The 25481-nt window shown below is 33.4% G+C and overlaps 1 protein-coding gene across 1 annotated transcript; it reads right to left on the bottom strand.

Annotated features, from left to right (window-relative positions):
- Nucleotides 1-603: 603 nt before the first annotated feature.
- On the bottom strand, nucleotides 604-15934 carry LOC113392127 (thioredoxin-related transmembrane protein 1-like). The gene is made up of 7 exons (XM_026628414.2): nucleotides 15770-15934; nucleotides 8361-8528; nucleotides 4502-4676; nucleotides 4053-4154; nucleotides 3196-3315; nucleotides 2320-2394; nucleotides 604-1999 (listed from the first exon to the last, which is right to left on the bottom strand). Exons 1-7 carry the CDS (start codon nucleotides 15919-15921, stop codon nucleotides 1904-1906), a joined length of 888 nt encoding a protein of 295 aa, XP_026484199.1. The 5' UTR covers nucleotides 15922-15934; the 3' UTR covers nucleotides 604-1903.
- Between the last annotated feature and the right edge of the window lie 9547 nt (nucleotides 15935-25481).

Below are 25481 nucleotides of genomic sequence, written 5' to 3' on the forward strand. Positions count from 1 at the left end.
TTCGTTAAACTTCTTAATTGATCTATCACTGGTTCGAAAAGAAACACCTCTGACCTAAGAAGATTCGGGTAGAGAAACAAAGCAGTATTTTTTATTTTATAATTTTAGTTCCCAAATAATAACAAAAATCGTTATTAGAAACAGCCTGGGGCGATCAACTCATTTCCAAGGTGTGCAATCAACTAAGAAGTTATTAGTTTTGTAATAATATTTAGCACACAAGCGTTCTTTAACAATTCTTTTTAATTTCAATTGAATATTTTTAAACGTTTTCTAAGATCCTGTTGTAAATACGTATTCATTGTCCCACAAGAGTTGCTAACCCTGTTTACGGGTAATTTAACTTTGAAGTTATGCTTGTTTCCAGTTTTAATAGTTTTTCCGTTACATACATAACACTATCAGAAAAAAGTTTGAGAAGCGACAGACGTTATTACAATTTCTTTAAATTTATATCTTAATGAATCTTTTGGGCCCAGGTTATAGATTGCAAGTACTAAAATGGTATTCATATCGGCTGCAATAATAGTAGTATGCCAGCGAAGCAGCGAGCAACAAATAGTTACATAAGAAATGAAAGCAGAGGAAAATAAAAACACACAATATAAATACAATTATTTTATTAGCGAGCCACTAGTTGTTAAATACAGTCGCAACATTAAAATAGTCTAGTCTTTGTACAAGGCAATTTTGTCAACAACGGCACTCGACAACAAACATCACACTCAAACTGAGATTATAATATATTTTTGTTATAAAAAACGCAGTTTAATTCCTGCTGTCCTTCCACACGACGCCGTAACATATATATTTTATTCATTAAACCTAGAAAAAGATTATTAATAAGACTTCAGCGTTCTTTTAAAATGAGATATTTAGGAAGCTTTGTAAATATAAATCGTTTTATATCTGGGAATGTAAAAGAATATCGAATCATGAAATATTTCGTTAACTGTGTATAAAATGAAATTATATTATACTTTAATACTAAAAATAATACTTTTATAGCAACGGTGCAAGTGGCTTACTTCGAATAAAAAAGTCGGTGCAATTTTTTTGTTCAACCATTAGTGACAACCCTAACATAATTTCAATTTTTCATTACACACATTGATTTACCACTTCATCTTTCTAATGTCAATCAACGATGCGAGAAAGAGACAAAACATTGTTTAAGTAACCATCAAACGACACGCACAAGCAAGGCCTACGCTAACTGAAATCTCTTCGAAATAAATGCACATATGTATTGAGCGTTACAAATAATATTTTAACTGTAATTTATTGAAATATAAAAACGTATTATTTATTGAACATTTTAATATAACAGGTAAGAGATTTATCGATATCAAATTTGAAAATTTTATCGATAAGAGTCGAAACAATACAATACTTGATAGAAATAATTTGTCGTCGTCATCGAAACGTCATGACAGATCCGCAAACCGATGACTCGAGTGCCGACTAAGAGCTTGCTATTAAAAATAGAATAATAATACATTAGTGTTAAGAGTTTGAAGTGTTCGTGATTATAACTATGTCTTGGTAAAAAAAGCCTTAACGATGTTAGACGCAATTATACATATAACATTATATGACTATGTTATAAGTTACTTTATATAATAAATTCAGTATTTAAACGTTCGATTTTATTTGTTATTTCAGTGTTCATTTGTCATATAATACATATTGTATATTTCATTGAATAATTTGTAACAATCTCTTTGTAAACTATTATTTATATATTTAAGCCGTTTAAATATAATTTTATTTCATATATTAAATTACATAATCCTTTAGGATGTAATCGTTTCAACAAAATAACATTTCGCATCTTTCAAAACAAATTTAGACGGGCTCCCTCACTCAGTAACAACATGTCCCCCGCGACGCCCCCCCCCGCCTAGTCCGCCTTGCGCGACCGGCGCTTGCGCAGCTCGGGCTTGTCGGCGCACTTGGCGTCGTCGCCGCCCGCCTTCTCCTTGTCGTCTTCCGAGGTCTGCAAATACATGCGTTTCATTGTTTTATGGCTTTAGAAAAAAACAGACAACTATACATCATTTATGTAGTTACAACTACGGGTCGGTATTATACGAGTTGCATTAAATGTAAAACTACCGTCGATTAGGAATATCGATTCAAGTCAAAGTCAGTCTTTATATCATTATATGAGTATTTGTGGACATTTATTTCCAGCACCGAGCACAATTGGCTGATTAATCTCGAACATTACCTTCGATAGCAGTTAGCTACGTCACTAATTACTCTTAAATCAAAGACTCGTTTCCGTGTTAAACTTTATTATCAGATATAACTCACATCGCTGGGCGAGTTCTTCTCTGCGTCGCTGTCTAGTAGTTCTGCGTCGTCGACGATGTCGTCGTTAATTAACTCCTGAAAAAGTTGAGACATTTTTTTTAGATTAAAAAAAAAGAAAGCTCTGTTATGTTTGTATGTGCGCTCCATCTTTTCTGACACTCTACGACAGATTTTTATAACTTTTCAAGAGAATGTAGTTCATTAGTTAGAAGGAATCATAAAAATAGACGAAATTGTGAACTGACTCAGTAATATACATAAAAAAATCTTATGTTTACGTGTTATAGTGGTATTTGTTATTTGAACATTGTATCGGGTAAGATTTTTTAAAGTCATAATTTTGTTATTTTTTTAACGTTTTTTAAAGAAATATATTATAGTATGTATGTTTATAAGGGTCAGGACGCTAACGTATACATTTTTTTAACTATACATTGGAGCGATATTGACCATATTTTTTTTTTACTAAAATCAATTACCTACAAAACTTTTTGATTCAATCATAATTGCCAAGAATGTGACGCATAATCTAGCGACAACACGACATATGTCAGGTTCGTCACACCCCCTGAAAAGACGGAGTGGGTACCGCTGGTTTTTTAGTGGGTATTCCTGCGCCTCCAGCACCGGCAAGCCGCACTTACCCCTCCCCAAATCACGTGAAGGAAACGCGTAAGTTCGATTTTCCAGCGAATAAATAAATAAAGATAAAGCGAGGTCAGGTTAAAGACTTTATAATTGATCTGAAATTAAGAAAATCATAAGTAGTAAGTTACGGTTCGACACTTTACAACCCGGCGAGATACATTACTAACTCTATTTAGAATGTCAGCGCCATTCAAAGCATAAAACATCAATACAAACGTTTCAACGAACCTGATCGTCATCAGACTTCCTCCCGTCTTGTTCGCGCTTCCTGTCAACCTCTGCCTGGCTCACCAGCACCTTCTCAGGCCTCCTCGGTGGATAGAGGAGATCTATTACGCAGACCAACAACTGAAAAATAAATTTCAATAAATTTTCTTAATTGCTAATCGTAATTTGATTATCGTATATAAATCAAACTGTGGTTTAAAGAGAATGAACAGTTTTAACTAATATTATAAATGCGAGTTTGTTTATTTATTTGTTTGTTACGATTTCAAACGTTAACTACTCAACAGAAAGGGCGGCAACCAGTAACATACTAGTAGCCTCCCCCGGCTTCGCTCCATCCTTGGGCGTTCGAGCTTGCTTCGTACCAAAATTTCACCAAATTCGCTTCAGTGATTTGGCCGTGAAAGAGCAACAGACAGACAGAGTTACTTCCGTATTTATAAAACTTAGATTTAGCATCGAAATTTAAAAGAGAATCTGTGTTTGCGTGTAATACAGTAGCATCCTTGTTGTAATAGGCTTGCGTATCTGGTTGCAGAGCACCCGCGGTCCCCAATGCCTAGTGGGGCCTGTATGTGCTTTTTAGGGCTTTCTATTAAGTAACTTTCAGTAATGCGTGTGAACTATCGGATTACCATCTCATCGGATTACGACATTGAACATGGATTCACTAACTTGTGTTTGCGAGCACATTTTCACAATAATATCTTTTACATAGATGATGAGTCACTGCGATTTGTCACCGATCTTTTGGTATCTAAATTCAGCAGTGAATATGTCTACGAGTATGATCATCAAACAAATACAGGGATAAGAATTTACCAAGAATGTTAATTTTATTATGGAGATAGTATTACCAATCCGAGTAGAGCTCCGACGAATATTGTGGCGATGGCGAAGATGAGGTAGGAGCCCCACGTCGGCAGACCATACGTCTCCATAAGCATGGTGTGAACACCCTGTATATCAGAAATGAGACAATTAGCAACAAAATAGTAGATTACATACATGTCTATATTTAATAAATACTAAAATATAACTTATATATATATTTTTTTTTTCATTGTTTCAATATATATATAAACAGTCAGTTACTGTCTTATACAAAGCAATGACGGACCACGTCAGCTGTAGCCAAAAACAAAACCTACACAACAATACAGCGATTTAGTTGCTTGATAGTTTCTGTATCACACAAGTGCACACTGTTATCAAACTGGTTTCCATATCATACATGATAAATTAAAAAAAAAAAAACTTTTTGTAACACATGCCGTATAATATTCTAAAATAATTTCTTACTCACCCTTAAGGCCTGGCTGAGCTTGAAGAAGTGTGCAACGAGACCCATCTGGAAGGAATGCGGTGCTTTCCACGAAGGTATGGCGTCTGTCTTCTTCCACTTGCCACGTTCTACATAATCGATCATCGCGTCTGCATCACGTGGACCCTTGTATTGACGGAATTCACCTTCCTTTACGCTGTAATAAAAAGGAATATTCAATCAATATACACGTACCGTAAAAAAACATTAAGACACCCGGTATAAGCTCACCACCTACCAAACTATGAAAGCTAGCAAAGCAATCTTTTGCCGGTTGCTCTCAGGTCTGAGTTATTTACCGTTGGGTATCTTCTACATTGTTAGAGTTTATTCAAACCGTAAAAACTTCTAAAAATAACATTCCACAATATTGTAAACGTGTCAACTTCGATTTTAAAAGATCTCAAGAGCAAGATATGACGCCAATTATAAGTTTCATGTAATACTTTGGTTTATGGGTCGGAAGTCAGGATTATTAGCGAACAAAAAACATATTTTAAAAATCCTTAAGATAATACAAGTCCATTATGACATAATGATTCCACGAAGAGATACAATAAAGAGAAGGAATAACAACGAAAAATAAAACTTTAGGAGATCCACAGTTGGTCAAAGCTCTTCTTGGCGGTGCTAGACAATATCTTAAAATTTAACTGGGACGATTATTGTCTAATCATTATTGGTCATCACCTTTACAGTTTGTGATTTGCTGTTGATATTATTCTGTTGGAAGTTCTGGAAATTATCGAAATCAAATCGATGCTAATTATCATACCTTATCAAATCCAGCAGGAAGACACACTAATTAATAAGAACTTCTACAAAAACGTTACAGAGTATGTGTATTCGAACAAATTAAACATCTCAGCGACCATGGCAAAAGAAGTCAATTAGAGGATAGCAAATCTCTGACAGAAATATTGATCACTGAGAGTAATGATGAAAAGCAAACATCTAGGAATACACATAAAATAGGACAAGTATGTCTTGTCGTGCTTAACATATGTCTTGGAAACTTGGTTAGTGACCGAACCAACTTTGAGAGAAAAACTTGCGAAATGTCAACGTGAAATGGACGGTAGTATCCAAATACCAAAAGATATATGTAAAACTAAAGATGCGAATGCACTGACTCAAACTGACCACCTCAAGAGATGGACTTATTAAGATGCAGCATTGATAATAATTGGAATAAACGAGTGATGCATCGTTAGCCTACAGACGACAAATGACGCCAAAAATTACGCCAACTATCAAGAAAGTCGAAAACCGCCAAACCTTAGGACCTTTCTGAACTAAAATGGGAAAAGATGATACAATATGTAAAATTAAACTAACGAATATATTAACGCTAATTGACCATCTAGAGAAGATGGACCTACTAAGGTGCTGCATTGATAATTGGAGCAAACCAGTGACGCGTTAATAGCACAGATACGAAAAACGACTTATAAAAAGGACACCAGCTACCAAGAAACACGAAATCAGCCAAACGTTAGGACCTTTCGAAACTAAAATGGTAAGAGATCGGTCCCAAGTTTGACAGTTACGTATACAAAACTTATATATTGACTAAACTTATACGATTCTGTTACAGGCAAAGTTAATAAGACTAATTTTTATTATTATAAACTCTCGGATCAATCAAGATATTTTAAGACAAATATTTAATAGCATATTATCTGATCAAATTTAATCCCAGCGCACGTCAAAATTTGTCTCGTTTATAAATTAATGCACGAGCGACTTGCAAATCAGTAGGTGGTGTTTATATTGAATTCGATTCGGAGCACCTTGAAATAAAGTTTCAACAACGTCCAAATTGGAAGTTTAAAATGTCTATTCGTCTTTAGATTTATATCAAGCAAAACCGTTAACAGACGTTATCCTTGTTTGAACATCCGTGCTAATATTATAAATTCGAAAGTAACTGTGTGTGTGCACCTCTTCACGCATAAACCTCTTCACCGATTTAGATTAAATTTGGTATGGAGATAGTTTGAGTCCCCGGGAGGGACGTAGCGAGTTGAGCCGACATGGCCTAGTGGTTAGAACGCGTGCATCTTAACCGATGTTTGCGGGTTCAAACCCAGGCAAGCATTATAATTTATATCGTGCTCGGGCATTGAAACCTGCATGTATTTAATTTAAACGAAATTCTGCCACATATGTATCCACCAACTCGCATTGGAACAGCGTGGTGGAATACGCTCCAAAACCTTCTCCTCAAAGCGAGAGTAGGCCTTAGCCCAGCAGTAGGAAATTTACAGGCTGTTAATGTATGTATGTATGAAGAACGTAGGTTAGTTTTTAATTACGGAAGTAATCTTTTCAAGGACCACTGAGATCACTGAGAGATTGATTATTGAATATACTAATAATTACACTAATACTATTATTGATGCAAAATAAAGTATGTCTATCTGTAACGCTTTCACGACCAAGCCACTGAACAGATTCTGATCAAATTTAATACGTAGTAAGCTTAATTCCCAAGGACGCCTATGCACTTCTTTTAATTCACTCCTCGAGGGGGGCATAGTGCGGGAAGAAACATCCGAAACGAGCTGCATCTTATAGTAAAGTTTAATGTATATCAGTTTACTAGTTTTCAGTTAGGCAATACGTAAAAAACTTCTTCGTCTTAATAAAAACGTTTATTAATTAATACGATACATTTGCGAACTCATACATATTGAATAACATTTGAAATTCAATTCTTGTCAGAGCGACTGTACGAGGGCTGTGGTCTCGTTTTTCATCTACCAAGACAATTCAATTCAGTGAGTCATCGTCAACTTTCTAAAACAGTAAACCTTGAAAATTTGCATGTAGTTTGATACGAAAGGATTTCTTTTACACAGCGGACGTATTTGTTAATAAATTATATGTCGAGGAACGAGCAACGCCATTTGCTAATACGATCAAGAACCATGCCTCGGTGTTGCTAGTTAATAAATTCTCGATATCGAAATGTCAAGTGGACAATTGGATGGAATCGATTTTGCGAAACGGCAACACTGCATTTTTGATGGAGCTGTCATTCATTAATTTGTTATTACCGATTTGATTCCGTAAAATAAGATATCGAGAAGTCCGTTAACGGGTTTATTTGAGCACCGAGTAACGGAGGAAGAGCGATCTGAGCCCGAACGTGCGGAGGATGCGACATATATATAAATCGTAATTAATATTATAAGTAAGTTTGTACTGATATACGGTACCTAAACTCACCGCCCCCCCGCTCTTCTCCATGAAATAAACTAGTTTTTATTTTATTCTTATTTTTAGTAGGGCAGTCAACATGACAAAACAAAATTACGTCCCAAAATTATCTTGGCAAACGTTCTACCGTTTACAAGTAATTTAACATTAATCAATCACATATGTGTAAATCATAACACATATTTAAAAGTTGAAACAATAAAGTATAAAAATTATAATACTTTTATATATAAAACTTATCCCACGAATTGAATATGATGGATCAAGAATTACAAGGGCTTAAATAAACTTAGTTAAATTACAAACGGTAGTCTTCTTATTGATTAAAAAATACGTCGCAATTTCACTTCACACAACAACACACAAGGGATTATTGTTAATGAGTTTATGTACAGTCACATTGACGTATGACCTATTATAATTTTAAAAGTATTCAAATGTAGAATTAAAAAACATTTCAAGGAATTCTAGAATATTACAAAACCAGAGCATCTCCTCAGGTCTGAGTAGTTCCTTTCCGAACCCGTGATAGACTTTTGACAGTCAATTGTAACTTTTTTAAATTATTTGGTAGAGAAATTGTGTGCAATTATATAATGTATATTAATATACTCACTGAAATATCGTGGGCAGCGCTGTGACCACAAATCGGCCACTGAGCCCCGGCGACTTGGTGACGTCGACGGCCGCCGCCTTCATCACCAAGTTCTTGTTCCTGGCGCGGTTGGATAGATCCTTCCATGCCGGTGCGAGGGCGTTGCACGCGGGACACCAGGGGGCGTAACTGGGGAGTGATACCGTTTGTGCTTTAATATTGTAATTATTCCCAAAACTAATCTAAGCTTATTGAGAAATTATTGTCACCTGTGTTTCAATGTTTATGCATAATTAACTAGTATCTCTTCCATTTAGAAAAATATTTTCATATCGGATGCTTAAGTTAAAAATTAAGTTTCAAAAAAAAAAAGTAGTTAAATAAAGTACCGACGCATTCTCGTGTTCTTCCTGGACGAATGTTTCCATGTCTTAATCAAGAGATTAAGAGGTTTAATACTTTTAGACAAAGATGTCTAAAAGTATTAAACCACTTAAGTTGTACCAAACAGTGTTAAAACGGAAACCACTCAAACGAGGTATATTACATCTTTATTGCTTTTGATTTAAAGGTCTAAAACAGTAGTTCCCAAACTTATTTTTCTCGTTGACCACTTTCAAAATTTTACTGGTTTCAGTGGACCCCCTGCTGCTACATTTCTACCACATTCTTAAAGTCGCCAAAAAATAAAAATTGTGTCGCTTCTGATTTCTGTCCCTATATTCCGATAGGTAAAATAAAAACGAAAAATGGTACATTTTATAACACTTTATTTATTAAAACAATAGAATTACAAGAAAACATTAATAAGGTAATATAGGTTCAGGTCATAATTTTAATTAATGGGAAGGATGTATTTGATGGAGTGTCAGCAAACGATCAATGTTTGGCTTTATTTTTGTGAGCAATAACCGCAAATCTTCTGCTCTGTGCTCTGCAGCTCTGTAATGTTTAATTTGCTCCTTTTTTTTTGTTAAGAGGTTTGTAACGGCACTAAAACTCCTTTCGACAAGATATGACGAGGGAAAAGCTATTAAAAATTTCCTTGCGATTTCCCACAGTCCAGGATATTTTTCGGGTATTTCTGCTTGCAGCCAAAATGTTTGGTAGCCTTTTCTAAATTACACCTTCAGCTCCTCATTGGTGCTTAGCTCGAGCAGCTCCTCTTGTAATACAACATTGGCCACTTCCGTTTCATCAAATGGATTTATGATCCATGGTGGTATATCCATCGTCAGCATATCTTCAAACCTGGTTTTGAAGTCATCATGCAGGGCACTTATATGTTGACTGTAGGTATGGATATCCTCATCGATACATTCTACCTGCGACAACTTTGGAAATTGAGAGAATTCGCGCCGACTGTTTTGCTTCATAAATTTCAATTTCCCAAGAAAAGCCGAAATGATCCCCTTTGTTTTTATTAAATTCAGGCCGTCACCTTGTAACTGCAAGTTAATATCATTAAATTTTTTAAACAAATCTGTTAAATACGCATTGTCTGCTTTGAATTTGATCAAGTTTTCTTTTAAATCTGGATCTCTACTTTCTAGGAACTCTAATACGGAATCGAAAACAGAGTAAAATCTCGTTAAGCATGCACCTTTCGACAACCAGCGTACTTCAGTATGTAAGAGCAGTCGTTGGAAGTCTTCATCATTTTCGTCGCACAATTGAGCAAATAAACGCGTATTCAATGCATTGCTTCTGATTTTGTTGACAGCTTTTATTACAAAATGAAGAGATTGGTGCAACCTGTCACTTAAATGTTTTGCCACAAGATGTTGTCGGTGGATTACGCAATTAATAGCTGTGAGTCCTGGTATAATTCTTTTGAGATGACTTATAAACCCACGATATCGGCCGACCATTGCAGGAGCTCCGTCTGTTGCCACTGTTTGTAAGTGAAATCGATTTTTACTCCATAATAAATCGGACATATGCCAATAATAATGCTTCATTACCGGGTAACGTTTACTCGTCTAGTTGTATAGAAAAATGAGTTTTTTGCAGGTGATTGCACAAAAAACTTTCGATATCAGAGCTCATTTCATCAATGCGTCTTTGTACAGTATTGTTATTTAATGGAATTCTTTTTAGTACGTCAAATAGAGATTTGTGCAAAACAGTTTTTAAAACCTCTTCAACAGCGGGATAACTAACATTTCATCAAATCAATGAGTTTACGCGCTCAGTATATTTGCGTATTTTTTGTCTGCGGCTTCGTTGTTAAAACGTTACAAACTGGCATCGAAGCTCAAGCCCCGCCCTTTTCCCGTCTCCCGCGCACGGCAGGTCTCTCCGAAAAGGAATAGTTTTGATAAAATAGTTACTTCAAAATCAATTTAAAATGATTGTGAAATTACTGTTTTATAAAATTAGTAGTTATTTGCAAGAAAAATTACAAAATTAATTGCTCTGCAAGGTAAGCCCTTATAAAAACTATGCTTACATTTTTGCTCTTTACTATCAAAAGCAGATAAATTTTCGTGGACCCCCATTAACATCTCATGGACCCCCATTTTTTATTCACGCCTACGTAGACCCCCCCCCCCCCCAAGTCTCCCGTGGACCCCGGGGTGTCCACCTGGACCACTTTGGGATTCACTGGTCTAAATGCACCCGCTGGATCCCGCAAATACCTGAATCAAGCGGGACTGACATGGTTCGGTCCCGCAAATACCTGGACTGCAATCATCGTGCCGGATTGCATTCCCCAGTCGGGACAAACAATTAAATAAGTTAAGTTACAACAACAATTGCAGTATCAGGAACAAATAATCAAAATTTAAGTCAAGAATTAATTAAAAAAAATCGGTGCCGATAACGTAAACGGTTATGTAATCTTACTGCTCAAAGATCATGACTATTCATTCCGTCTATAAATAGATAACCGGCAAACTGTTTGTTTGCTGATAATATTTAATTTGTTTAGGTACCTACGCACCAAATGTTACGTTCATGTTTTGTATCTTTACTTCCTTAATACAGTACGCCGTCCAAATGATTAATGATTCAATAGTAGATTGTTCTTGCTAATACGCTTTATTTTAAATCAATTGCAGTTGCTTAATTTATGCTATTTTTAGCACATAGGCAACCTGATGGTAAGTGGTCACCACCGCCCCTACACAATGCCACTGTAAGAAATATTAACCATTTCTTACATCGCCAATTCGCCACCAACTGAGCAACTAAGATTTTATATCCCTTGTGGCTGTATATACACTGGCTCACTCACTCTTCAAACCGGAACACAACAATACCAAGAGAATTTTTCTTGGCAGGAGAATATCTGATGAGTGGGTGGCACCTAACCAGACGGGCTTGCACAAAGCCCTACCACCAAGTGTAGATCTTACTTAAAAATAAACAGAAAATGGACAAATCAAAACATCACGCCCTCGAATTCGGAACCATACGTGACAATAGCATCACTGGTCTAATTACGGATTTAAACATCGTCTTCCTTTTTTTTGTGTAAAGGGAAATTTCATAAAATAAATGTATCATTTATATACTTTGTTTTGATACTGCCTACCCGCCCCGGCTTCGCACGGGTACACGAACGATCTTTAAACAACTTTTACATTGAAGAACATAAAAAAAAAACCTTGATTTTTTTTCTTTGTCTAGGATAGTTGAAATTCTCGACTTTCCTATACTATAATATGCATATATTATAAATATAAAATATACCTCTTGAATCAATCTGTTTATTGAAGTAAACCGCATCAAAATCCGTTGTGTAGTTTATAACATCTAAACGCACATACGGCGGGAATTGACTTCGTCTTATACGTAGATATTCGTAACTATTTCACCTACGTTAAGCAGCTCCGTGGGCCGTGCCGTGATCAAACGCGGTCTGAGTGGGACCATGTCTCTTGGTCGTGATGTTATATAGTGCATACACTTTATTGATAACTATAACGAAACAATATTGGTTTTGCAAGTCTGGAGAGAAGCGTATTCACTTGTACACAGCATGCCCAACGCTAGTCGCCCTTGAGTATGGCACCCTTGACCTAAATCACGTTTGGAGGACATTCATTGATTTTGATGATTCAGGAGTTAATCAAATCAACCCCCATCGAGTTCTATAAAATTGCTAATGGTCATTTACCATTTGTTACAAATAAACGACCACCATGCATCCCTATACGTGATTTTGTTCATTGTTAACTAATTATTATCGATGATGAAGTCAGACAGGTGTTCGCGGCAATGATGTCAGTCGTCCTTGAATGTGCACACATTTTGATTATTGCGGTACGAATTAGATATATTTCAAATACATTCAGAAACTAATGTTTTTTTTAAATCACATGTTGTCAAATAACATATTTCTTTTTTATTACATTCGACTGAACCATATTTCGCAAATCAAATAGAAATGAGCTTTATACAAGTATATTTACGACAACTATTGAATTCATAATTTCAAAAGATTTTTTTTTTTTATTTTTTATATTTGCGATTCAACGCGGAAATGCTGCTAGCATTCTTGCCACCATTCCACGCGGTCAAGATTTATACAGTAATTATTTTTAATATATATTTAAGCACTTAATGTTATCAATTCTTATGTTAATAAAAGTGTCTCATCATTAAAGATTAAATTAAATTATTTTAAATTTACCAGATCGTCAGTCACCAACGAAAATAACCGGCAATAATATCGCTAATTATTCATTTTCTACGGTGGAAACACATATTTATGATAATTAAATTCAATAAAATAATTAATTATGATGCATTGTATTCAACATATACATACTCCACGCTTTTTAATAGTACAACGACTGCATAAAAAGGAAGTTGAAAATGTTGAAATTACCTCCAAAAGCAAACAAAAAAAAGTTGATAGACTGATATAGATACTGTGTTACGTCGTAAGTTAAATCATATCTTAAACAAATATAAAAAAAAAACACGATCAATTTTCAAAGTAACGATCAAATTTTTTTTTATATAATAATATACAATATACTTATCGTCTATCTACATATTTTAGTGTTTACGGTTAAATGAATTATTTAAATATACAGTGCTAGTTAAAAAAAAGTCAGAAACCTACCTACTGATAACAATTGGAAATCTATTACTAGTTCGTTTATTTATTGAGAAAGGTTATGGGCTGTCACATCACGCTATCAATAGGGCGGAGCGGTGACGTAATTCGAAAGCAACCGCGCGGAGAAATGAAACCCTATTCCTATCGAAGCCGTCAGGGCCGAATTAAAAGGTCTCGAGGTACTGGGGCAACAAAGTAAACCTGGAGCATTATTTTACAAATTAACTTCAACAATTTCATTTCTGTCAGTGAAGTTTGTCAATAATTTATTTATTCTCTGTATCAATGACTTTTAAAACAGTAATTAATGTTTTATTACAATTTGACTATATCTAGATATTATCAGATATATTACACTAAAATTATGAACACATCGGAACTATGTGACTATTGTGGAGGCCCCAGGGCATTTGCCCTCCCCTGAATCCGGCACTGGAAGACAAAGCAGTAACATTAACAAACCTGATATTTACATATTCCATGCATTTCCTTATAGCTCTGCTATATTATGCACTACAGAATCGACTTATATATTTTTTTATAATATTACAACACAATTTCACTTGAATATTTATATCCACTTTAATTTAACGTCGAAACTTCCTATAACAACTTCGCATTCAAAACGTCATCATTATATGCGAATCCGTGATGGACAACATAGATTATTCAAGATCTCGACCAATGATATTGCGTCAATTCAATGTCAGACTTGTTTATTTACTATTCTCATGTTTGGAATAGTCTATGGATAGTATTTAAAAATTTTTTTTATAGCACATACTTGCAAGTTATTTTATTAGTAGTCGCAGAAATCATACATAATATATCAACAAAGTCACAACACAATTAAGGAACAATGCAAATTATAATTTTTTTTATTTGTTTACATACTATGATAAGTGTTCACATTGAAAATAAATTACTATCATCATAAATACATAAGAATAATCTCTGACATAAAGAACAAAGCCCGAGTTTTGTCAGTTGAAATATAACTTGTGTGTTATTTATGTTCGATGTAATAAACCCTTAACAATTTTAAATTGTTTGTCTAGCTTAAGACAAAAGTTATTAATTTTTGCTTTTATTTAACAACCTTAAGTAATTGAAAAAGTAACTGTTTATCTATACCTAGATACAAAAGAAATTTTGTGAGGACATTGCAACATATTGAATTGTATGGCACAGAAATTATAAACATTTATAGTATTTTATATTTTAATTGTTGATATTACATTCATTATAAACAAGTGATAGCATTGTTATTAAACAGCGTTTTATAAAAGCTATATTTTAGATAAATATGTTATGATGACAAGTAGAACTGTTGTTATTAATATTATAATAGAAAAACAAATATCATTTAGTTAAATCTAGAACAATCTAATTATTATTTATACAAACTGAATGTATGAAATAACCTATGTATGTCATCAGCTTCATTTTAAGCGCAAGTGCTCGGATGTGCATTGCACCAGAGCACTAGTTATAGCGATTTTAATGACCAACAAAAATATTTCAATTGTTTTAATGAACATGTGGTGTTTTTAGCAAATTAAGTCGCATCTTTAATATATCATTTAGTGTAAAATATAAGAGATTAAAAATTAATAATATTTAATTCTCTTTTAAGACGATAGTTTGGGTTGTAATTGTTGTACTGATTGGTAATAAAGTACTCTAAGGCCTTTATTTATTGTTAATTATCGATGTTACATTTATTATTGGTCATTGATTTACTTTTAAAAAAAATAATCTTACATAACTTTAGATTCAATAAGTATTAATGAATAAAAAAAAAAAATTATTGTGATCTATCTATGGTCAAGTATTTTATTCTTAATAGTGATGTTTTAAAACTCTTTATGCAAATAAAAATAAAGGCATCGTTCCTATTACATCATTGCAATAGTCACAGTTCAATAATTTAAGCGGTAAAAATATATCGACTAACAACATTATATCAATTTTAACAATGACTCACGCTACACGACACCGATATTTAATTGAATGCCAATTAGATTGTTTCTGTATTGTACGAAATGTGATATTTGAAAAAAAATGTGAGGACAATAGATGGGTATGCGACACGGTAACCAAAACGGTGCTTTAGACCTTAACGGCCTTGTGATAGTTTATTGAACCCAATCTGAATGAATAGACAAAGTTGAACCACACAAAAAAATATCTAAAAAATATTTAATGTTTAACGTAATATAGGGTTTCAGTTTAGATATTATTATGTTTTATCGTTAATTCAAAATTACTTAAAAAATTGTTTTTTTTTTTCCTCTGAAAAACCTGACACGTTCTGAAATATTATAATGTACCGGTAAAGGAAAACACTCACAATTCGACCATCCATTCCCCATCGAGTATTTGTCTCCAATTGTCTTCATCTAATTCTACATTTGCACTCGCTAATCTTGTAAAACAACATAATAATACAAATAAATAAAATAATATATTGAACACTTGCGGAATCTTGTTGAGGCGCGCCATGTCTAATTTTGTAAACAGTGTTGCAAATTTACATAAGATTTTAAAATATAGATAGAATTGCAAGTATAAAAAATACTATTGTTATAAATTTATTATTAATACAACGTGTATATTTAAATATTTATTTAATAAAAATATCTATTATACATCAATTTATATTACAATTCCATTTAATTTATTAAACTTATAACAGATGCATATCATTAATATTCCGCTAGGTGGCCTCAATGTGTAACTTTCGAACTGTGTAAGTTACATAAGAGACATACTAGATGTCTCTAGAAGGTAAGAAAAAATAGATTATTTACAAATATAATAAATATTTATGTACGTTTTGTTTTTAATCTATTAATTTAGAATAAATCAAAAGGTGTTCTGATGCTTAACTATTTTAATGTAAATTGATTTTTAATAATTACTTTTAAATGTTTATTTAAACATTATTACATCAAATACATACATACGTTAACATTCCAAAGGTTTTCGTTATTTTATAAATGTTTAACTATCTAGTTATAATTTGTAAAGTAAATTATCTAATCAAAATACTTGTAAGTCTAGTATTGTTTTCGTAACCCAATAGGTGTGTCGGCCATCGACAGAAGCCTCACGCCGACGTCACCTGAGCCGTGACTGCGATAGCGGAAGAATGTAGGAAATGTGAGGGTTCGAGTTTCTTTGATTTTTGTTTATTTTTTCACTCATTATGAGTAACATTAATTCATTATGCTTTTTTCAATCATCAATACCGATATCCAATATTATAGATCTATGTCTCTCACACAGAATTTTAGGACATCGTTCCCATCAAATAAATGCTGAATGATCATTAATTGCTTATTATCGTGCTTTGAAGGTGTAATGATAATCCCTTCTTGAACAGAGAGAAAGTTTACAAAGGTAAGATATTATAATATTAGGTCGTACTGATAGTGCAAAGAACGAATGCCTTCAACGTTAAAATTGTACTTTTGGAAAGAGCTTTTCTTTAATGACTGTGCAGCTGACAAGTCTCGCTTGTCCTGACCGTAGCTGATGTCAACTAGAATAACAAAACGTATAACAAGGAAAAATGGGGGTTTTGTTTTAAGTAACTCATAATTTTTAATTTCTACTTAATTTGAAATATGAGTTAGTTTTTTAGAAAATCATTTTTATAAATAATAAGATATAGATGTAAATTTATTCCGCAATTTTTTTTATCAAAAAATACAACGAAAATTACGACAAATTTCGATACGTGAGCATTTACGATTTTACATACATTTTTTTAAAGTTGCGAAGTATCCTAGATGACGCTAGTGGTACAATGAAACCAGATTGTAAGATAATAATTATATTATTAGACTAGATTTAAGTAAAAACAAGATCAACCGAAAAATTCTGTGTATGTTACTTCATAATTATACATATTTTCTCAATAAGAATACGTAAAATTATTTGTAATTATGAATTATTTACAGAGCCGTCTCAAGCTATGCTGGTGCCCTTGGGCAACCAGGAATTTAGAGCCCTTTTGGTAGATATTTACTATCTACCAAAAGACGAATGAATGTATACCCAGAATCACTCGGAATGAAGTAATAATTCTAACGATACCCCAAACAAGTAAATTTATTCAGGCGTCTAAAAGTTGAATAAACTCGCATACATGCGTTCGTGTGTGATACTCAAAACCCGAACACATTACAATATTTGGTGACTGATCAAAATAACTTTTAGTCAAATTATTGTTTTATTTTCCACACATTTAGTTAAATCGTTGTTTCACAAAATTAATTAAACTGAGCACTTATTTAATCTGTGTTACGGATTATACTCGCATACATCAATTATCTAAGTAATTATTTATAATTTAATTTAGTATATCCCTGTTTGAAAATCAAGAAATAATAATTTCACGACTCTATCATTTAATTGTGTGATACACACATATAGAGAGCACATATATTTTTAAATTGAATAATATGTTGTTCAGATGTTACAGTGGTTATATAAATATATAAGTTTAAGCAAAGTAATATTCGTATATTCAAATCTAGTTAAGAATAAACATAATGGACGTCAATTATATCCCAAGATATCTGAATCAAATCTGCGACCACATCGCTAGTCGTCCTGTTAACCTTGTTACTGGGTAGTCGGGTTTTGTGCAAGTCCGTATTTGTAGATACCGCCAAGGTTTCGGTTTGAAGGGTGAGTGAGCCAATGTAACTATACAAGGGACTATACAAGGGACGTCACATATTAGTTCCTAAGGTTGATGGCACATTGGCGATATAAGGAATGGTGAATATTTCTTACAGCGCTATGGTCTACGGGAGATGGTGACCACAAACCATCAAATGGCCCATTTGTTCGTCCGTCTACCTATATCATAAAACCACTTGAGCGATGTCTGCTCAAATTGTAATGATTAATTACAATAGCTTAGTTTTTGATCGCGATTTATATTTTTGCGGCTCCCTTTTGATTGGCTAGCGTGCGATGCAAGCTTTGCGCGGCTGTTTGCGTGGTTTTGTGGTTGCAGCGAGCTTGGTTCAACGGCGGTCTTTAAGCTGTTAATCGTTATGGCGGATTGTCAACATGACCATTTTATATTGAATGTAAACTGTCATATGGACCATCTGATGGTAAGTGACCACCGCTGCCCATAGCCATTGTTAATGCAACTTTGGGAAGTAAAAAGGTCCATAAATTTTGTGACTGTAGTTACACTGACTCACTCACGCTCGAAACCTTCGACATTACTTGCTGCTCCAACGCATATTGGATACGTATTGTAAAATTTCATCTCATCATGATAAGCCTGTACTATTCCACTGCTGGACGTTGGCCTCCCCCAAATAGGCCCTTGTCATCCATCAATCCAAATTTCATCTATCAAAAATCAAATCAAAAAGAGGTCTTTTCGCTATGTTTTCCTGCTGCGGAGAATGAGTCGAATACTAAGCACAAGCATCCGTAATCTTCTGTTAAGATGAAGTGGTCCGGCTGCTGGGTCGCGTCTTACAGATTATTAAGTTTAATAACAGATACCTTGTCCATAATACTTGCTTAGGAACATATTATACTTAGATATGACTTTGGGGATAGCAAAGGTGGCGTGAGATCTTCTTAATTCTTCTTCTACTTTAGATATATGATGTTTATATAATTTAGATTGATATCTTGGAGGAGACTAACCACCTGAGACACATAATAGTGAACATGTGTGCGTGAATAAGAGGTCTCTCTTATCTCTATTCCTTAATAATCTGATAAAACGAAAATCAGACTGGAGTTCAGGCATAAGGTCAAACACTTTTTATAGGACGCGGAGTTTGAATCCAAGATATAAGTATAAATTACTAAATACGAAGGGTATTTACTAATTTATACGATAGTGTTAGCATAATAAAGGTATCAAGAATATGCTCTACCTACCTAATATATAAGTAGATCGATTTACGTTCATAGAAAACTGTTCATATAAACAATTTAATCTATAATTATTTGAAATAAAATGCTGTTAAAAATTCTTGTATATTATATCTAAGTAAGGGTGTATAATATCTTGCAAGAAGTGACGTCAAAGGTATTCTGTAGTAAGTAGGTACCTGTAAGAGTTTGTTCTTCTGGATATTTTTGGATTGATTGATTTGCGTAGTTCAAAAACAATATAAATCTTGGGTTGATCGGCTAGTATGAACGTTCTTAAGTAAGTAGGTATAAATGCTTAAGACAAAGCTAAATTCAAGCTTTATATTAAGCTATTTTTATATACCTAAACGATATTACAATGTTAGAAACAAACGTAAACGCGGGCGGTCATTAAATATATATATATACGTATATAAAAAAGAGCGAAATCTTCACTCGACTCGGTTAAAGTTCTCTTAAAATTAGCTGTTTAGACGCCACGGTAAATTGTGCCCGTATATATCTATAGCAACGCAAACTTTACTTGTAGCGACGTACATATTCCTCGAAAATGTATTTTTATTTTAATTCGAAAAACCTTGTGGAATAACTCACGAAATACAATACTAACAAGAATGAACTTTATTTGATTAGAGTAAAGTCTATATTTTATAATACGAAGCGCAATGTAAGACTTTTGGTTCGGTTGTATTACAACCTCGTCGTACGCAGTAATACTCGCAGCTGTATATAGCGATGTATCGTCGTCTCTTTTGCACGTATGACGCTAGCGGATAATACTGTCACTGTCTGGTGCGGAGTTAAGCCGCTTATCTTCAGCCCGCACGCCGCGCCCCCTCGCCCTTGCCGGCTGCTGCGCGTACAGTGGTACATTCTACGTCGTGTTTTAATTTAATAAATATTTTTCATTTTATTACAATTATTTAGCTGTTTTTATTTTTTTAAATAATTTTATCTAGATGTATGTTTATGTTTGGAGCAAAGGCAGACGAGATAAATTATTAACAAATTTATATTTGAGTTAAGTACAAGCTATTCCTTTTTTTTTTAAATCAAAGTTCATTTAAATAGGTAAATGAATATAGCTCAATAAAACTTCTTTATTAGTATTAAGTAAATAAAGTGAAAACTAATTAAATTAAATAAAGTGAATTAAGCTTACATCTATAAGTAGATACTTATTAGGTAAGCCGGTTAATTATCGAGTTCTGCTATATAATATATTAAAAACTCATCATAACAAGATCATATCGTCTAAATCATTTCGCAAAGCGTGAGCTGTGAATACGTTAGATACCTACTATAAAAAAAAACGTAATAGAGATAAATTACAGGTAAGTCCCCAAAACATCAGATACAAAATCTAAGTAGGTACCTAAGCATTAAAATAATAGTTTCTGCAGTAGTTTAACGCAAACACTGTTGATTCGACACAAAAAAAACATTGCACCTGAGTATTTTAATTAACAAATCGCACAAAAAATTTTCTTTAATGTAATCTATCAATATTCATCTGTAATTAACATCAGTATGACGAATGCGAGAAAAACCAATCAACTAAGAATAACTTAACTTCAAAAGAACAAAGAATTTGTAATCAACCTAATTGAATTCGAGTTTTAAGTCAAAGTATGTTAAATGCTATTACGAAAACTTTCGCGTAAACACCCACCAGCCATATATATTACAGACTACATCTTCCCCTATATACTATGTATACAGCCTCAACATACCTACGGATACAATGTTACGCATATTTCTTTAGCTCGAATCAAAATGGACGACATTTACCATAGACGTTAACTTGTAAGATATTCGATTGTGTTTTGTCAAAAATGTCATGTTTCCTCTTGTGAATCGTTATAGTTTAATCTATGTCATTAATAAACTTAGTGTTTAAACACGTGTAGGTAGTTTTAACCTACTTCTAACTCGTATTTGAAACTGTGCAAGTACGTAGGTACCTACTAGATATCGCGCGAATAACTTGGCCGGACGGTAATTATTGCAGTTGCGAGTTTCTCAAAACTTAACTTGTTTTTGCGCGTCTGTCCAAAAAAGTAATTTAATATTATATGTATAATAATTTTCAGCGTACATACATGTGTTTCGAATTTGATGTGTATGATTATTAAATGCCTGAATCGATTTGAATGTATGGGGTATCGTTTTAATCACTACATTATTCCAAATGGTAATTAGATTATTTAAAAAAAAAGGAAATTAAAATACCTTGATCTTAAAAGAACCCGTGAAAGTAACCGAGGGGGTTATGTAATTTTATTTTTGTCAATAGCTCTTTAAATAAAGATATTCGCTAGCGAAAATTATGTAAGTATTGAAGATTTCATATCAAACTAGGGGTAAACTTACAAGCAATAATATGTTAAATTTTTTTAATGTTATAGTTGGCACCGGAGGGCTTGAAGTTGCGGTGCCGGCACCATACAATAGTTCCAGTGTTCCATTGGGAAAACTCCTCTTCCAATCTTTAAGAGAACGCTTGAGTTTCCACAACGCTGTATTGACGTATAGATTTAGGAACATTAGCCGAAGTCACGTTTTTCTGATATTCTCGTGGATATTAAAGTCATTGCAATAATATTATCGCAGAATTTTGGTATACGGTTGTAGCACAGGTGTAAACTGCCTATTAATACTAGTATGTTTCTGTATGCTCGAATGTACTATGCTTAATATCTATACATATAATAAAATTGGAGTGTCTGTTTGTAATATTAAAATAACCGCATTTTACTAAATGCATATCTATGTATACACGGTACATATACCAAAATAAGATTTTTTTCAATTTTTGTCTCTCTGTCTGTCTGTCTGTTTGTTCCGGCTAATCTCTGGTACGGCTGGGCCGATTTTGAAAGGACTTTCACTGGCAGATTGCTGATGTAATGAGGAGTAACTTGGGCTACAAGAATAACATTTTTGACGCGCACGAAGTCGCGAGCACAGCTAGTATATTATATAATACGATTATTTATTTATTTTCTGAGATCTTCAACAATAATCGTTATATTTCAGTCAATTTACACAAAACTTTAATAAATCTTCGTCGTTAATCACTCCGTCAAATAGTAGGTAAAAGCCGTATAAAAATTCGTTTGGAAGTTTTTGAATTTATTACGTTCAGACTGACACGGAGGGTCTCTGTTTTATAATACAGGGAGGTATCTACGTTACGTTAAGGTTGCATACCTTAATATAACGTACCTCAATATGACGAATTCCTCGATTTAACAAATTCTTCGTAATCCCCTTGAATTGTCTATAAAAGTCAATGTAAAATATCCCTTTACAATATGAAATTTTTTTGGTAACAACCTCTTTATAATGAATTTTCAACTATCAAGAAAAAGCATAAATACCACTAATTAACGAATTTTCTCAACCCAAAACCTTTATATAGACTTACCACCAAACATTTTTGTTACCTACCTAATTGTTTTTAAATAGAAAATACATACAGTCCTTTGATAAAAGTGTGTTATCATTTATTAGTATAAGTTGTTCGCTATAACAAGATGAGTACGTAATATTGAGGTGAATAGAACTATTTTTTTACCTCTTTATAACGAATTTTAGACCAACCTAACCTCAACATAGCACACCTCAGCTTAACAAATTACTTGATAAGTATAACGAATATTTACTTGTTCGTTTCCAATTTGTTATATCGAGGTTGCACTGTATATAGTGATTTCATTAACATTAACTTAAAAGCGCATGCGTAGAATAATACTTTAATTCAAAATCATATATCAAATTTAATTCAGTATTTTTTTATAAACAAAATGGCGGCTACTGTTTTGAAAACATAAAAATAACAATTACGTTTATTGGAAATAAAATTATTCGATAACGAGCAGTGTCTTCCATAGACAATGTCGTTGTAAGAAATATTAACCATTCCTTACATCACCAATGCGCCACCAACCCTGGGAACTAAGATGTTACATCCCTTGTGCCTGTAGTTGGCTCACTCACCCTTCAAACCGGAACACAACAATACTGAGTACTGCCGTTTGGCGGTAGAATATCTGATGAGTGGATGGTACCTACCCAGACGGGTTTGCGCAAAGCCCTACCACCAAGAAAAGTTATATAGTAATTGTGATAAATTAATTAAGCTACATATTTCCTTTTACTTATACATTTCGTTACGAGATTATTGCAATATATATGAATAAATCGGTTAGTTCTCGAGATTAGTAGTCGCGTACATTCAAGTGAACACTAATTGCTTATGTACACTCGCTGGTTTTACAGGTGTACAATATTCATGTAGCCATAACAACCTAAAACTTAAACCTTTGGGATATGGCTTAGGTAGGTACTATTTGAAATATAATATCTTGTAATTTCTCATAACAACTACGATGCTTATCATTGAGTTTATCATCACTGCCACATTGGTTCCGTGTGATTTTTGAACAATTTCTTACATAATGTTAAAGCGCCACCAACCTTAGGAACTGAAATTTTATGTCCTATGTAGGTACACTGGCTCACTCACCCTTCAAACCAGGAAACGACAATATTATCAATACAACAATACTGTTTGGCGGCAGTATGAGTGGGTGGTACCTTGATGGGCTTGCATATACCCTACCTACCAAGTAGGTATATTATTAATTTCAATAAAATATGATTTTTTTCAGGCTCTTGTAGTTTTGAATCGTAAGTTTTTCGAGATGAATGTAAGGCAACTAATTTTATGTAGATGCGACTGGCGCATTGACTACCGGATTGTAAATAGTTACCACTGGTTACCACTGACCATAGACAATGGGTTGGTGCGAAATATTATCTACAGTCCTCTATTAAGCGCTTTACTTTATGTATTAAGCTGTTTCTTATATCCCGAGTGCCTTTCATTAAAATCATCCTTCAAAAAAATATATCATAGCGTTGATTTTAATATATGAAAAAATACAGAAGTGATTGTTGCAAACTTTCTTTTAAAAATTAAAAGAGTTGCTAGCCTAACCTAACTTAACATTATACTGCCTCGTAAAATGACATTTCAAAAGTGTTCCAACATTTGAATGACCTCAGAATATTTTGAATTAAAAATTAGAATCAATTTAATTACAGTCTGAGATTTAAATAAAGGAAACTCTAAAACAAAGCTTAAATAAAAAAAAGACCCGTCAAACCGCAAGTGGCAATAAAATGGCCCCCAAGTGCTAAGAGGTATCATGGCGACTATTTAATAAACCCGCCAGCAGGCGCCACTTCAATCCAAGTAATTCAAACAAATGTTGCTCGATTATTAAACTACAAGTGCTTTCGCGCCAATTTTCGTTTATGACATTTTTATTTTATTTTTTCGTATAATCGAGGCCAAGGTATTAGCGTTTTATTCCATGTATATGCGCGATATGTTTTTTAATATTTTTAAACGTTAAGTATACAAAAAGTAAGCCAGGTACCTAATGAAGGAATTTTAAGGAGATGTTTGTAAATTTTATTATTTTATTATAAATTAATAGAAATTGGGTTTATCATTTCAAATATAATTTATGTATTGTTAGAGTTGTGCGCAAGCCCTTCTGGGGAGGTACCACCTACTCATCCTATATTCTACTGTCAAATAGCAATATTAAGTATATAACTGTTGTTTGTTTCAATGGTAAGTGAGTCAATATAACTGTACGCACAAGAGAAATAAACATCTTGGTTCCCGAGATTAATGGCGATGTACGGTTGGTTAATTTTTCATAGTTCTATTGTCTATGGACAGTGATGACCACTTATCATCAATGGCCAAGTAACTAGTCAGCCTATTACGCGTAAAAAAAAAATATTAAAGTTGTTGTAAGTTTTTAATCAAATAAAGGTTTCTTTGTTCAATTGAGTGAATTAAAAACGCCGTGGCTGTTTGTTTTTGTAAACTAAGTGCAATTTTATAATTTAAAAACTATTATAAAAGTTTATACGTTTACTCACAATATACCTAAATTATTTAACGAATGAAAGAATTGTTGTTCACCGAAAAAGGAATGTAAATATCCGACAACTTTTCCTTATTTTCAATTATTATATATTTTAAAAATATCTAATATATGCGTTATAATTTATAGATCTAGAATTCTAGAATGTATAACTCTAGAAAAGTG

Source organism: Vanessa tameamea, chromosome 27, assembly GCF_037043105.1.
Source record: "Vanessa tameamea isolate UH-Manoa-2023 chromosome 27, ilVanTame1 primary haplotype, whole genome shotgun sequence".
Taxonomy (NCBI): Eukaryota; Metazoa; Arthropoda; class Insecta; order Lepidoptera; family Nymphalidae; genus Vanessa; species Vanessa tameamea.

Bases quoted from the DNA above. Each gene is read 5' to 3' on its own strand.
- LOC113392127 (XM_026628414.2), bottom strand. From the start codon at position 15,921: ATGGCGCGCCTCAACAAGATTCCGCAAGTGTTCAATATATTATTTTAT. The intron at 8,529-15,769 runs GTGAGTGTTTTC...ATCACTCCCCAG, and splicing joins GGGGAATGGATGGTCGAATT to TTACGCCCCCTGGTGTCCCG. The intron at 2,000-2,319 runs GTGAGTTATATC...ATGTATTTGCAG, and splicing joins AGAAGAACTCGCCCAGCGAT to ACCTCGGAAGACGACAAGGA.